We start from the raw sequence: 16,814 nt of genomic DNA, 5'->3' as shown, positions 1-16,814 counted from the left end.
AAAGAGATGAGTGGCTGTTTGTAAATATACTTACAACATGCTTAAAGGCTGCAAATATATTTGGTAAAAATAGCCATGGTGCAATAAACTGGAGACATTCTATATTATTTTAAATATGCATTCAGAAGATAAACCTGAAGTTCAGATTGCAAACACACAGAAACAGTTAAAGCCAGGGGGGTGGGGGCAGGTACCTGACATTTATATATCCAAACAACATGGACAGGTGAATTCACTATATTTGTCTCTCAAGACAGCACTGAATTGGAAACACACAGATGCTGCTCATTGGGTGCCTAAATAAATACCAAAATAAAACTAATTTTAACAGTACTAGCCAAAGGTCAGGCAGCTACTTGGTATCATATATCAAAGCCATATACTATAGAAAGTTCACCTGTCTTTTGAAATTGAACTCATGACCCTTTAAGTACTAAACACACTAAGAAACACACAACCACCAACCAAAGCTGAATGTTTGGGGGCGGGGGAGAGAAAAATAAAAGAAATTAAGCTCTCCAATCCTCATTCGAAGGAACGGCATTGGTGATATCAAACTCCTGGTACAGGGGGAAGGAACTGTGTCTCTTTATGCTTCTGTGATATCTAAACAGGTATCTAAACTGTTCCACAGTGTTATTTAAACATATATTTATTTATCAAATATAGAAATGAAACAGTAATGAAAGAAAGAAAAATGGCAACCCGCAAAGCAACTCCTGTCTAAATGAGACAATACAGGTCATAATGTTGGTTTCAAGCAGTTCTGCTGCAGCAGAAGCTTTAGCTGAAGGCGGCAAACAAATCTAGCCGAACAATGCCTATGCAACATCTTCTTAAGTCCCGACTAGTGCTGGAATTCTGCGTTTGTGGGCTGACTGGTGGGAACAGGGAGAAGACTGGGGGTGGAAGGATCACAAATTTGCAAAAACCACAGGTGACCTAAGTTTTGCCCTGCCTATGCTTTCTGAAATGTCAAATGTCTCCCCACACAAATATATTCAGATCATACCAAGAACCACAGTAACCAACAAGTGTGCTTTTATTATAACAAAGTAGTACAAAAGTCAAAGGGCTTAATTCCAGAATTGGTAGGAATGAAAAAGCTAATGTTCCACAACCCACCTCTGTCTTCAGAAAATGCTATGGTCTTTTACTGTTTTCAAAACACTTCTGAGTTCTGTTCATTTTAGATGCTGTTTAAAAAGAAAAAAAGGGTAGCCTCTTGTTCCCAAGACAGGTATATTTTAAAATGTATTATTGCATGTTTTCTAGCAGCATACAACTTTTTCCTTGAGATCACAGGCAATTGGTCTAATGTATAATATATGGAAAAGTAGAAATAAATTGTTAATCACAAAAATTTCACATGAAAAACCCAAATTATTTATGTATTTATTACATTTCTAGACTGCTCCATCCAAAGGCTCTGGTCAGTGCACAACAAGTTATGTAGCAATATGGCAAAGTAACTCAAGGGTTATTAACAAACTACCTCCAAGATTATCTATTTTTATGTTGCCTTCCTAATTGATACTACCACTACTTACCCACCAAAATCAGGACAATTGTTTACAAAGAAAGTTTCGGGCCTGTTGCTTATATCTTCAGCAGCAGCTCATCTTTATCTCTTTCCCCAGCAATTCATAAACCACAGTAGTTTTTTGAAGGCCCAGGTTATTGTTAATAATCCTAGAACTGTCAACACTGAGGGCTTGTTCATTTGTTGTCAGAGGGGTTTACATCTACTGTAAGAAAATTTACCCTATAGATTACTTTTTATTGTATTATCACTTTAAACTATGAATACTCCCTAGTTTGGTAGCCTAATGACCTCATGCACAGTTCTGAAGATATAAGAGCCAGTGTGGTGTAGTGGTTAGAGTGCTGGACTAGGACCAGGGAGACCCAAGTTCAAATCCCCATTCAACCATGATACTTGCTGGGTGACTCTGGGCCAGTCACCTCTCTCTCAGCCTAACCTACTTCACAGAGTTGTTGTGAGGGGAAACTCAAGTATGTAGTATACCGCTCCGGGCTCCTTGGAGGAAGAGCGGGATATAAATGTAAAAATAAATAAAAAATTTTTTTTAAAGTAGACACTAATTAATCACACACAAGTCATGCTAAGAAGCAGTATTTTATACTGTTAACTTATGAACAAGTCTTCATATATAAGCCTATTTTAGCCCACCACTGAAATATCTGTGTGAATGGCATAAGATATACTCATAATGAGCCTATGGAAAGGAGCTGATAAAAATTTAAATAATTCTCAACACATATTCAATGTTAACTCTTCACATAAATCATAAACATGCTGCATTTAATACATGTTTATTCTAACAGTCCCAGAATCTTTTTCCCATTCAACACCCGTGTGCCTTAATAATGTCTTTCAAAACAATCATTATAAAACAATTTGAAGCCATAATTTTTCACGTGCGCTGCTTTAAGATTACAATTTGTGGGCAGGAAACAAATTAACATCTATACATACTAAACTAATTACAAAGTAGCTAAGTGGTAGATCTTAAGATGTAATTATTAATTCTTGCAGCACTAACAACCTAAGAACTGTCTCTCTGATTGAACTCAAGGTCCATCTAATCAGCATTCTTTTTCCAGCAGTGGCCAGCCACATGCATTACTTATTTTTAAGCAGTGTACTGAAAGATGAAGTAGTGATCACATCATGATGATGCTTCTCTAACAACATCTGTGAAAGCTGAGCACGGTCTAAGATAGCAACAGATTATAGACAAAGCATGCAGAGCACTTTGGACAATAGAGGACTACATCTGGCTATGCTGTGTGCTCAAAGGTCTCTACACAAAGCCATGCAATCTAGCTATCCAGATTTATCTGAGGTTTTACAGTATATCAACTGTGTGAAGGTCTAACTCAACTTAACTGATCTCTCTGTTGAAACCTCAATCAAGAATCACATGTTGCAAATATAGAAAGTGGTGGCGGGGGTGGGTGGGATAAAAATCCCTCCTATAGCTGGGAGGAGTCCCAAGTAGGCTGCCACCATCCACTTTTTAATATCAGCAGATTCACCTTTCCAAAGGAATATTCTAGGAGAGTAACATGGAAAACACTCCCTACAAAGAGGGCTTGAGCAGTCTTAGGCCTTCAAGAGTGTGCGACTAGGGCAGGATGCAATAAGTAGTGACACTCTATAACAACAAAGATATATTAACAATGGTATAAGGCAAACTATTAAGGCATCAACAATTGCTGCTTCCAGTCAAGTAAAACCTTTCCCCAAGAACTACAAGAACCATGCAGTCAGATCCAAGCACTTAAACAACAATAAATTCCCTGATGTGTCTAGCTAGACTACCTATCCATCCTACTTACTTCCAGGTAAGAAACTCCCAGTTGATTCCCTGCCCAAGGCTATTAGACTCACTCAGGGGCGTAGCAAGGTTGGAGTGGGCCCAGAGATAAGATTTTAAAATGGGCCCCTCCCTCACTGAATCTCCACTCATGAAGTAAAGAAATATTAAAAGAGGCTCAATAAGCATAGAGTGTGTGTGTGTGTGTGTGTGTGTGTGTATTTGTGTGTGTGTGTGTGTGTGTGTGTATGTATATATTCTGTTGTGGCCCCTCAGCTTTGGAACACCCTCCCTGGAGAGCTTTGCCATGCTCCCTCCCTCAATGTTATGAAAAAACAAACACACATATTTTTAAAGAGGCTTTTTAATGTTTTATCTGGTTCTTATATCTGGTAGGGTTTTTAGTTTTCAGTTTTTAGCTTTCTATTAATAACTTTTAATATGAAACTTTAAAAATTTGTAATTTTAAATGTGATTTTAGTCTGGTCTTTTAACTTTTTAATCTTTATTAATGTTTTATTTTACACTGTATGTGCTTTGTGGATGTTGTGAGCCGCCCCGAGCAGTAGTGTGCTGGAGGTTCAGAGTATAAATATCTTTATTATTATTATTATTTCATCAACAACCACATCCCTCCCCTACTCCTCTATAGGCTGTTGACCAGTAAACCCTGCCCCTCATTCTGGATTGGGCCAAAGGGATTTGATTAACCTATGCTTTCTTCCTTATTTAAAGGAGCCCATCTTACAAGCAGTTACTATACTTGAGGCCTACTCCTCCCTCAAGCCTGACTATCATTACACATGTCCATATAGATACAATCTAATATATACAAACAAAACAATTTTTATTTTCAGCACAGAGGATTATTCTCTCAAAACCAGAGACTTCAGAAAGACCTTTGTAAATGCATTATCATTCAGCAGTATAACAGGAGGAATGATAAGGTAGAGAAAGAAGGGGATACTGATGTACAAAGATGATTATTTTTTTAAAAAATGCTGGCAAGTGGGTTGGAAAAATTCTAACCTCTTTAATTCATGCAACCTGAAAACCAAGGTTAAGATGAGACTTCTTAATCTAATTAATAAACAAACTAACTAGTAGGAAGTTGATTGTTGGCATTTACCAGTAAATGAAAAATACAGTGGCTCAAAGCTTTAAAAAACCAAATTTAATAATGCATTGTTTAAATGAGGGTATTTAGCCCTTAGAACAGATTCCTAAAAATGCATAGATAGGCATTTTGTTAAATCACAAGATAGGATAAGATCATTTATATAAAGAAAAAACTGGGAAAAACTTCTGCTGTATCTAAAACTAAAGGCAAAATTCACTTCAGCCTGAAAACTGTTAATTTGTGAAAAATTTGCAATACATATTTGCATTGCCAACAATCATATTGACTAAAGAACAAAGTTCAAATACTGCTTGAAATTGCCAATTCTCTTTGGATACAGAGAATGACCTTACCAACAGAATTGAGGTTTCTCACACTAACAATCAAATATGTGCTTTGTAATGAATAACATTCTTGAGATTCCTGCAGTAGCATAATGGCTGGTTTAAGTAACAGATCTTTCAAAGAGGACTGTTTATCCACTAGAGAATATGTAGCTGTCAAAAACAAAAGATACTCAATAGGGAATCATGACATTGTGGAATCATTTTACTTGTGGGATGTAAGATGCATTTTTAGCAAGTTATGAAATTGATTATTTGATCGCAGCAGAACCCATCTTTGCATTTTGGTTTGCATTATTTCCCATTAAAGGGAAGTCAAAGAGGCAGTAATTACAGTGGTTTGCTATATTCTTAGTTCAAGAAACCTGCACTGCTGTTATACTCCCACTGTATAAAATTCTGTATGAGCTTCTCTTTAAATCTGGCTCAAGCTTAGCTTAATATTTTAATTGTCATTTTTATTGTATGTTTTTTAACTTTTGTAAACCGCCTTGGGGTTGTTTTTAATGAAAGGCGGTATATAAATTCAACAATAAATAAATAAATAAAAATATGCTATCAGCCCATCCAATTATCTACTACTCAAAAACTGCTGAAATAGGTTCATTCTTTCAGCATCTGAACCTCTGACCAAAGAATATTGGTTAAATAAAACATATCTGTTCTCACTTAAACTGCCTCTGAGGTCTTTAGAAATTATGAAATCCACTTTTCATTAACACTGCTAAATTCAGAAGCACTTTTCGGCCATATACGGCATTCCTATAAAGAACTGGATGCACTGCTGGTCATGCATCCCAGATCATGTTACAGTATAGGGATTTATATGAGCACATTTTGGGAGCGGGGCCTGGAAGAAAGAGGAGAGCAGATCCTTACCTGCTCTCCAGTGTCCCATGCAGCTTCCTGTTGTGCTCCAAGAAGCCCAGCATGGTATCAGCATGCACATGGAGCTCACATATGCGCAGGTGCCATTTGCATGATCAGCAGCTGACGCCATGTAGGGCTTCTTGGGACATGCGCCGCCCCAGCAGGAAGCTGTATGGGATGGCAGAGAGCAGGTAAAGACTCTTTCTTAAAGCACCCGGGCACCACTCGAACCACAGTCCATGCACATCCCTAGTTGTGTACCCACTTGAAGCAACAAATGCCTTGGGTGAGCCTAGGCTGACTCATTGACTCTAGGGAGACCACTAAATGAGTTTAAAAGAAGTATGAGATGTAAATAAGCTATTACAGAAAGCCCCACATTTTGAGTAACTCAAGAAGTTCCAAGAACTGAAGTTGGAATAATCAGATTTTTAAAAATGTGTTTTGTTGGTCCTTGTCCAGAAAAGTAATAATATTCATTTGTAGTAGCATCCAGCTGTAGCTTCTTAGATACTAGTTTACAATGACATGAATTCTCGCATACCACAACCCAACTTCATTTGAAAACACAGATGTGTAGGTCACTGTCTAGGAAGCTTTATGCCATAGTAAAATAATTGCAATTCAATCACATTCATGTTTACTCATTTTTATTATGGCAGGCTATGCACACTTATTTCAGAGTTAAGTCCCACTGAATCTAGTCAAAGGGGAACTTATTTCTGAGTAAAGATCACTGTTCCCTCTAACAGGGACTCCCAGATGTCATTGACTACAACTCCCAGCATCGCAAGCTGCAATGGCCTTTGGCTGGGGATTCTGGGAGTTGTATGAATGAATTTTTATTACGGTCAGTGATCAGCAGTCAGCAAGTAAAAATAAAAGTAAAAATCAAAACAACAGAGGCAGGTAATAAAACATCAGCGCATACAGGGGTCTCATATACAATTAGTCAACTGCTCCCATCTCAGTTTACAAGCTGCCACACAGAATCTTGCAACCCCAGCAGTAATGGCTATATACTGGTGTACCAGAAGGAAGGAGATATACTATTCTTCCGATCGACCTGGCAAATTTTTTAGAAGTGGTTCAATCCAAGCAATACAAATGCCCTTATAATATGAGCAATATAGAAGAACATGTGAAATGGTTTCAATATTGCCCAAATCACATGGGCATAGTTGATTCCTGAGAGGTATATTTTTTTAAATCTGCCATCCAAAATGGCAGAAGGCAGGGCATTAAACCATGCCAGTGAGAAAACTCTCCTCTGATTTAGAGTGGTCAGTTTTGTGAGATACACAGCTGGCTGAGGGTAGTTTGAAAAGCCACCTGGAATACTACTAGGGATTAAAAAAACTTAGATCAGCTAGCTTCTCCATATCCACTATTCGTTGTTTAATAATTTCTTTGGCACCATCATATCCCAATGAAAATAAATACTGTGGAGAGAAGCCATATTTACTCAATTTACTATAGAGTCTCTTACACCATTTAAGAGTGGAACTCATCTTTCAGAACCAGGGGGGCAAGGCCCTAATGCAGAAATGTAATTTGAGCCAATAGTTAAATGTATGGAGCCAGCCCTGGGCCTCGACTCTGGTTAAACCTACTTCTAGATGTAGGATGGCATTCGAGACACATCTAGACACCTGAAATATGGCACGAAGGAATCTAGACTGGACCACTTCCATAGGTTTGAAATTACAGGTGGAACAGATCTGTACCTCATAACATTTGTGCCAATATTTTGGCCTGGTATACCTTAACAGCCGCTGGGATAAAATGTCCCCCTTTAGTGTGGAAATTTTTTAATATTGCAGGTGCATTCCTCTGAACATTTTTTGCAGCATACACACATTGTGCGCCTCATGTCCCATTTGCATGAAAAACTAAACCTGTACTTATAGGTCCTAACCTGCTCAACCCTACTCTTGTTAATTTGCCATTGGTGTTTTTTAGGTCTTTTAGCAAACACCATAACCTTAGTCTTTTGTGTATTTATAACTAGCGACTCATCTTCACAAAACTGTGTTAGTCTTTGTAACACCCTCCTCATGCCAACTAATGTCCTTGTTAGTAAAGCTGCATCATCAGCGTAAAGTAGGATTGAGATGGATCTGACAGCTAACTTAGGCGGATGGAGGTCGGGATTATCTAGAAGGGGAATTAAACAATTAATATAAAAATTAAACAAACAAGGAGCAAGAACATATCCTTGCTTAACCCCACTCTGCATGGCTACCGGTTCAGACAGATTACCTTTGTTATTATACTATACTCTCAATGAGGGGTTTTCATATAACATATGGATGAGAAGGAGCAATCATGGATCTGTAGAAATGTTGGCCAGTTTGCTCCAGAGTCTCAGTCTAGAGAGGGAGTCAAAGGCAGCTTTAAAGTCAAAAAATGCTGCATATAAAGAGGAGGAGGGTTTGCCGGCATACTTTCCCACTAAATGCCGTAAAACCAAAGCCTGGTCTAGTGTGGACAGACCAACTTGGAACCCAGCCTTTTTGTCCCTAATGATATTCTTTTGCTCCGCCCAATCAATAAGCTTGTTACAAAGATGTCTGGCATACACTTTACTATCTAAGTTCAGCAAACCTATTGGGCTATGCACATTTATTTAGGAGTTAAGTCCCACTAAATCCAGTTACAGTGGAACTTATTTCTGAGTAAAGATCACTGTTCCCTCTAACAGGGATTCCCAGATGTTGTTGACTACAACTCCCAGCATTCCCAGCTGCAGTGGCCTTTGGCTGGGATTCTGGGAATTGTAGTCAACAATATCTGGGCTCCCTATTAGAAGGAACACTGGTAAAGATGTAAGGATTAGATTGTTATTCTATGAAGTGCCACAGCACTGTTTGCCTTTTTCTAGAGCAAATCTTTCTTACATATTCTGCGCCAATTCAGATCACAAATGTTTTTCTGATTTGTGAAAAAGCAGCATCTGGACCTGAATCACAGTGAGTTTTGTTGGGCAATGCTTCACTTGAAAATATTTACATTAAAGACTGGGCTGTGTATCAACTAGAAATAAAGTTTTAATGGATAAGAATATACCAGAAGGAGGTTAAGGATGGTTAGCATAAACTTTAAAAATCCTATGCAGAGTTAAGCATGTTTAGGACCATTGAAATCAACCGATTGAACTGTAGCCAACTCTTCACAGAATCAAGCTATTACAGGCCTATCACAACAGTTTTTCTTTCCATGAGACTTTGGGGGTATTCCATTTCTTCCTCAGTTAACAGATGACAACAACTGGAACAGGTTTTCAACTTTAAAAAAGAAAAAGAAATAGGCTAGAGATTTTAAAAAAAGATAAATTGAGAATGCTTCATGGACAGATTTTTACTTCCATACTTGGGATCTGTATGAAAGTCTGTCAAAAGTCTCCCCTCCCACATTGGATTAGCAAATGATTCTGCGTTGGTGGCAGGACCCCCCCCCCCGCTTTTCCTTTTGGTCTTGTAGCATATGTCTCAACTCAGTTTGAGGCACTAGCTTTATTTGACTCTAAGCAACTAGAAATTTGAAGAAGCAGAGGCAAATACCATACTTCAACACTTATGAAACGAATACATTGTTCCTCAATTCTGAAATTATCTTCACTAAGCAGAAAATAAATGTTAGGGAGATATGGGTAAAAGATGCAAATAAAAGGCTATTTCAATAAAAGAAAAATGTCAGCATGTCACAAATTCACATATTCATCTATTGTCAGCATATTCAGTGCTTCCTTTTGAAAGTCTCCAAGAATAAGAGTTTGTTTTCAAATTTTATTTAAGCAGTAGTTACAGTGCCCTCCATTTATCCAAGCATTAAAAGAGCAAACAATACATGCACCTATAAAGACACTAGATGACTTAGGAAAAGATTTTTTAAAAGTTTGTTCCTATCAACACCACTTTCATTTTTAAAAAACATTTATAGATGTCTTAATTTGTGTGCTTCCTGAAGTCATGCAGATAGATGGTATCAGTACAGTGGCCTGTCATTTCAACAAGATTGTTTTTATTTAAATAGAAGTGGCTGGTACAGAGATCGATGTTAACAATGAAACAACTGCCATCTTAATCACAGTAATAGCAGAGTAGTACATGAGCCAGCTAGGGTGGTCAGTACCATCAGGGGGGACAAATACTAATTCTTACAAGGCTATATCCCTAGAGATGGGAAATAGGTGATAGCACTGCAATGCTTTCAGCTTTCAGTGTGTTATCACACTTTTATTGTCCTGACTGTTTGACTTGCAGCAGTCAAAAAGCAGTGGTGTTTAAAAAAATTTTTAAAACACAAAAGCAACTATAAAATTTCATCAGTGTTGTCACAGGAATGGAAATGACCATTGTTAAGAATGTCATCCTATGATTATTCCATGGAGAGTACAACAATTTGTTCATTGTTACCCTAACCCTCACCCTTTCCTCTATGCAAAAATGACTGCAATTTTACCCTAATCATTTGAGGGATAGGGACAAAAAAGGGGTGATAACACAGAGAAAGCTGTAAGCCACCTACTGTTCATAGCTAGCGGGGTAGAAAATCACTATGAACATTCAACCCAATATGGTACTGGAGGCCAAAAATTGTGGGCCTGGCTGACAAACTAGAAACTTATTGTTGCTTTTAAAGGGCAGTCATCTCCCCCGCCCCCTTCAAGGGTTAGATGAACACTGCATAACTAGAAAGATAGTCCTGTCACAGTGACTGCTGTTGTGAATGGGTCACTGTTCTTACTTTCTATACATTTGGGTTCTGCACAGAAATGCCACACACCTACTGCTAGCCCTTGCACGTCTTAGCCTTTAGGCCCCACTGTTTACAAAAGGTTTCCCTTCTCTAGCCAGGTGGGCATAAATCCCTACTAAAGATAAGGCTTCATATATCTTGATGAAGTGGGCTCTAGGTCTGAAAAGCTTAAACCACAACAAATCGGTTCATCTTGAAGGTGCCACAAGACTCCGGCTTGCTTTTGATTTTAACCCAGGAGCAGGGCTGTTGCCTCCCACGACTTGTCAGCCGGTTCTGTGCACGGAAGTAGCCCCCATGGAGCTCAGAAGGGCTTCCTCTCCCCCACCCGCAAGTAAGCTCAGCTCAGAATGACAGCCTTGGCATGACAAAGGACCCAACGCCGAGGAGGAGGGAGAGCAGTTCCCGGCGGATTCCCAAGAGAGGAAGGGGAGGGCCGCCCGGCACAGCAGGGCTGGGGGAGCTCCAATTATCGCACGCACTGCACTCTCTCTCTCCGGGGCCGGCCGGGAGAGCAGCCCAGCACAATCCCGCCCCCTCAGCGAGGCCTGCGAAGCGGACCCTCGCCTCGTCCCAAGCCCGCCCGTCCCCTGGCAGAGAACTGAGGGACGGGACAGGGGCCATGCGCCGCCCATCGCCACCTCACACCCCCCCCCCGTCACGCGCCTGTACCTGGCTGGAGTCAAGCGGGCCCCAACGGTTGCTGGCGCCCCGCCTCCTGCCCCCCTCGCCAGGTGCTTCGCCAAAGCCGTTGACATTGAGAGCTCCTGCCGCAGCCACACCGCCGCCATGATGGCACTGGCAGCTGCTACGCAGACGGAGCGCCGCTAGGGTCAAAACACCGCAATCCGGGTCAGAAACGCGAAGCGGAGGCTGTCAGCCGCCGCAGGGGCGTGGAGGAGGAGGAAGCGAGAGGATGGCGGAGGAATGACGCGGGGGGAAAAGCAGCCCCAAGGAAGCTGCTGATGCTATACGGAGGGAGAGCGGGTCCATTTATTAATTACAGTTATATCCCCCCTTTCCTTCCGCAGTGGAGGTCCACGGCACTTGCTTACTTATTTAATAGTTTGAAAACGCACCCCGCCTTTCTCTGCATACTCAAGGCGGCAAACAAAAATTAAAAGAATACAACTATGGGGCCCCCCAGGCACTGACCAGAACTAGACTTGCTTAGCTTCAGCAAGATAGCTGGTGCCCTTAGCCTCCGTTCTGGGTTATGGAGGGCTCTTGGCAACGTACCTTTGGAGAACCCTATCCTGTCCCTTTAGCGGACCCAATTCTGAGTGACCACCAAGAGAAAGGGGATGAGTGAGTGGGCAGATGATGTGGTGAGTCATGTGCACCATTCCCTCTAACAGGGATTCCCAGACGTTGTGGACTACAACTCCCAGTATCCCCAGCTGCAGTGGCCTTTGGCTGGGAATTCTGGGAGTTGTAGAGAACAACATCTGGGAATCCCTGTTAGAGGGAACACTGGTCACGTGCGTGCTCTCTCTCTGCATGGCATGGTGGATTGGGCCCTATGGTGCTTCCTTCCCAGAGAAACAGAGTGCAATTGCTGCCTCTGCCTTACCTACTCACTTATTTGCCCTCTCTCTGCCTCTGTTTGGGAAGCCTACAAACACAGGCCCAGGCAAGTATGCAGTGGCAGCTGTTTGTCCAAGGAGGTGCTGTCTCATTCTCTCATTCATTCACCTATACTCTCCCTCTGGGCAGCAGGGTGGCTGAGATTAGGATATAGGAAGCTGTCTTATATCGAGTCAGGACAGTGTTCCATCTAGCTCAGTATTGTCTATACAGAGTGGCAGCAGGTTCTCCAAGGTTTCGGAGAACGCTTCTCTTGCTTTTGTGTGCTCTGTAGACAGCCCTGCTGAGCCCAATTCTCCCTTCTGACCACCCAGCAAAAGAAGCAAGCAGGCTGAAGAAGTAACAACTTGTTCCTCTTACTCATTTGCTCACCTGTGGGCCCAATCCTTCCGGCTGCATCTCACAGAGAGAGAAAGCAGGTGAAATGGTTGGAGCAGGTGAAAAACCACCAAACCTTTAATTAGATTTTACCAGAAAAAAATAGATCCCTCTGTTTTTTAATGCTAGTCTTCTTAAAACGTTTAACTTAATCAAACAATCAAACAACAAAGCATCTCTGCATAGCCACAACACATGGTAGAGAGCAAGCAAAGGTGGGCCTTTTATGAGGCAAGGTGAGGCAATTGCTTCAGGTGGAAAATTATTAGGGCACTGGCAGGGTGGAAATTCACTGATGCCCAGATTGAAATCTTGGGCATCAGTGAATTAGAAATTGACTAGCATGGGACACTTTCAGTCAGAAAACCATACCATTTACTACTCGGGACACGAAAAACAAAGAAGCAATGGTGTTGTTTTCATAGTCAGGAAGGATATAGCAATGACAGTACTTGGGTACAATGCAGTCAGTGACTAGACTAATAACAATTAGATTTCATGGACATGACACCCACCATTTTCAAGGAGTACATCAGGAACTGCTTTGAAGTTCTGAACCTCATTGATAGGGAACCAGAGTAATTGTGGAATGAAATCAAAGAAGTTGTTAAGGATGAATGTGAAAAGAGACTGCCAAAGACCAAGAAACAGAAGAAAGCAAAATGGATGTCAGAACAGAACAGGAAATTGCCAAGAAGAGGAGAGAAGCCAAAGTCAAGAAAGATAAAGACCTCAGGAAGGAACTTAATGGGGAATTGCAGAAAGCTGTTAGAAGAGACAAGGAACAGTACTACAATGACATCTGTGAAGGATGACCTTGAGAATGGAAATAGACAAGGCAAGTTTTCCAAAAGATCTCTGAACTCAGAGGGAGGTTCCGACCTCAAATTGGTGTGTTAAGAGATGCCAAAGGACAGATAGTAACTGATTCAGAGAAGATGAAACAGAGATTTTATTTATTTATTTATTTATTTATTCGATTTCTATACCGCCCTTCCAAAGATGGCTCAGGGCGGTTTACACGGAGAAATAACAAACAAATAAGATAACAAACAAAGATGAAAGGAGTATACTGAAAATCTGTACAGCAGGGACGTCAACATCCAAGATACTCTAGAAGATATGCCCTACTTGTAAGAACCTCTAGTATGGTAAGATGAAGTTAGATCAACACACTGGTCATTACCAAGTCAGAAGGCTAAAGGAATTGATAGAACAGCTACAGAAATATGGCAGGCAACAGAAGAAGAATCAGTCAAGGCTCTAACCAAACTATGCCAGCAAATCTGGAGAACAACACCATGGCCAACAGACTGGAAGAGGTCAGTCTACATACCCAAACCAAAGAAAGGAGGCTTAACTGATTGTGCAAACCACTGCACAATATCCTTAATTTCCCATGCTAGCAAAATAATGCTCAGGATCATCCAACAAAGATTAGAGCCCAACGTCGAAAGGGAAATGCCGCATGTTCAAGCTGGTTTCAGAAAAAGCTGGGAAACTAGAGACATCATTGCTGATGCATGCTGGATAACTGAGAAAGCCAAAGAATACCAGAAAGAAGTCTATATGTGTTTTATTGACTACAGAAAAGCCTTTGATTGTGTCAACCATGTCAAGTTGTGGAAAATCCTTAGGAAAATGGGCATCCCAGAACATCTTAATATTCTCATGAGAAACCTGTACACAGGACAGGAAGCCACAGTCCAGACGGAACATGATGAAACAGACTGGTTCCAGATTGGCAAAGGAGTAAGACAAGGCTGTATACTGTCTCCTTCTTTATTCTGTTTATATGCTGAACATATACTGAGAGAAGCTGGATTGGAAGAAGATGAGCGTGGTTTTAAAGCTGGAGGAAGAAACATCAATAAGCTGCGCTACACTGATGACAGCACTCTGATAGCTAAGAATGTGGATGATCTGCAAGCTCTAGTAATGAAAGTCAAGGAGCACAGTGAAAAATGGGTCTACAACTAAATGTCAAGAAGACTAAACTAATGACAATGGGTACAGCAACCAGCCTCAGAATTGATAATGAAGACACTGAAGTGGTGGATAGCTTCTGCCTTTTAGGATCGACTATCAACAGTAAAGGATCCAGCAATCAAGAAACATGCTGCCGACTAGCACTTGGTAGGGTTGCAATTAAGGCCTTGGAAAGGATATTTAGATGCTGTGACATGTCTATACCTACAAAGATTAGAATTGTTCAGACAGTGGTTTTTCCTGTGACACTCTATGGATGCAAAAGCTGGACTTTGAAGAAGCAAGACAGAAAAAGCATTGATGCTTTTGAAGTTTGGTGCTGGAGAGGATTTTTGAGGATACCATGGATAGCCAGGAAAACAAACAAATTGATCATGGAACAAATCAATCTAGAATTTTCACTTGAGGCACAAATGACCAGACTCAAGCTATCATATTTCGGACACATTATGCAAAACCCAGCTCCCTCAAGAAGTCTATAATCCTGGGGAAAATTGAAGGAAAGAGACGGAGAGGATGACCAGCAGCAAGGTGGACTTTATTATAACAGCAAGGAATGCACCACTGAGAGACCTTAAAGGCCAAGTTGAAGACAGATCATCCTGGAGAGAATCTATCTATGTGGTCACTATGAGTGAACACCGGCTTGACGGCACATAATCAATCAAAAGGGCAGCAAGATCCACCACCAAAGGTTCTTGAGTAAACTTAGCAGTAATGGGATAAGGGGAAAGGTTCAGGTGTGGATTGGTAAGTGGCTGAAGGACAGGAAACAGAAGGCAGGAGTAAATGGACAGTTTTCACAATGGAGGGAAATAAGAAATGGGATCCCCCAAGGATCTGTACTGGGACCAGTGCTCTTTCTTGTTCATAATCTAGAAGTTGGGTTAGACAGCGAAGTGGTCAAATTTGCAGATGACACTAAACTATTTAGGGTAGTGAAGGACAAAACATTGTGAGGAGCTCCAAAAGGATCTGTCCAAACTGGGTGAGTGGGTGACAAAATGGCAAATGCGGTTCAGTGTATGTAAGTGTAAAGTGATGCATGTAAAGGGGGCAAAAAAACCCAGCTTCAGATATATACTGAAGGAGTCTGAGCTGTAAGTGACTAACCAGAAGAGTGATCTTGAGGTCATGGTGGACAGCTTGTTGAAAATGTTGACTCAGTGCGTGGTCATTGAACCAGTCCTGCTGGTTTGACCAGGAGTGCCTGGAAATTCTACGTTCTCAGCATCAGCCCTGCATGGCTCAGCAATCGTGGTTAACTCTTTAACCAGGATTGCCATGGATGTGTGAACCCAGCCTAAATATGACTAACTGATTGCAAAATTACTCCTGGATATACTGGGTTGGTAATTTAACTATAAAACTAAACTAGTGATTCATTCTTTTTGAAATATGATCCTTTTTCAAATGGATCACCTCAGCTCCTTTCCATATGCAAAAATGATCTCTCCTGATGGTAATATGTTAGCCACCTCCCTTTATATGTTGTCCAAATTAGGATTTGAAAAAGAATAACAGCAGCCTTCCATCTCCTGCACTTTTGAAGTCCTTCTTAACTCACTGTGAAAAGCTATTAGATAACAGATTTTATTTTCCTTTTGACACCGATCTCCTTCTTTAAAAATTAATGAGGATATGCACGTGATGTATTTTATTTGTGATTTTGAGTGATAGCCAAATAACGGGGGGGGGGGGGCTATTTGTTAAGGCCTGCTGGACTGCATATGAAACTTGCAATGAAGTCAGAGCTATCTGGTTTTAATTTCTTCCGCCTTATGAGTCTTCAATAAAACATCACAGCCCATGGAGGAAAAGAAAAATTGAAAACAGGCAACTTCAGCTCCATTGTCCGTTTGACATGCAACCAAACAGACGTACAAGGAAACCCCATCTTTTCTCCATACGTCTGCAAAAAACCAGTTTTTACTCGGCACTACTTTCAAGCTGGCTATTGATATGCTGATTGAAATCTACTGTTTAAATATTACACTTGTGGCAAGTAGGAATCCCAGTCAACTTCCAGTCATCAGAATAAGGCAGGTAAGATTCTTTAAGTTGTACCTTTCCCCCCTCAGTCTGCGCAAAGTTCACCCCGTAAGACTGTAATCCAGAGAGGGCTCATAAATGCAAACAAATAGCAGGTATTTGTTTTGCTGCTACAGGTGATAACATTAGAATTACGGTATGGATTCACTCAGTAAAATGAGTCCATGGATTCCTTCCATGCACCACTGTGGCTATTATGATTGCTTGTAACTCCTATGATATTTAGTCATATGAGCATTCTTAACAACAGTAAGTAACTGTGTTGTATATCCGTGCTAAAATCTCTCTCAGACTGGCTCTGTTCATTAAAGGTGCATTGAAATAGACTGCAGGATTGTCATTTTGGACTATTTCTAAAAACTGGGGTGT

At 40.8% G+C, this 16,814-nt stretch overlaps 1 protein-coding gene across 5 annotated transcripts in view; it reads right to left on the bottom strand.

The window, feature by feature from the left end:
* NDUFS4 (NADH:ubiquinone oxidoreductase subunit S4) overlaps positions 1–11,799 on the bottom strand; it is a 62,342-nt gene extending 50,543 nt beyond the window's left edge. Inside the window, exons 1-2 of one of the 5 annotated variants that reach the window (XM_053298583.1) lie at positions 11,112–11,242; positions 1,126–1,196 (exon numbers count right to left, since the gene is read on the bottom strand). Coding sequence is in view for 2 of the 5 variants with exons in the window: in XM_053298580.1 (XP_053154555.1) it covers positions 11,112–11,230 (119 nt within the window). In the remaining 3 variants the exon portion in view is untranslated. Of the gene's footprint in view, positions 1–1,125; positions 1,197–11,111; positions 11,295–11,678 lie in introns of those variants that run through there. The other 4 variants (XR_008316695.1, XM_053298581.1, XM_053298580.1 and 1 more) reach the window with 4 other exon arrangements.
* Positions 11,800–16,814: the final 5,015 nt, after the last annotated feature.

The sequence above is a fragment of the Hemicordylus capensis genome, chromosome 2 (assembly GCF_027244095.1).
Source record: "Hemicordylus capensis ecotype Gifberg chromosome 2, rHemCap1.1.pri, whole genome shotgun sequence".
NCBI lineage: Eukaryota > Metazoa > Chordata > Lepidosauria > Squamata > Cordylidae > Hemicordylus > Hemicordylus capensis.
This window is presented reverse-complemented; position numbering and strand designations above follow the sequence as displayed.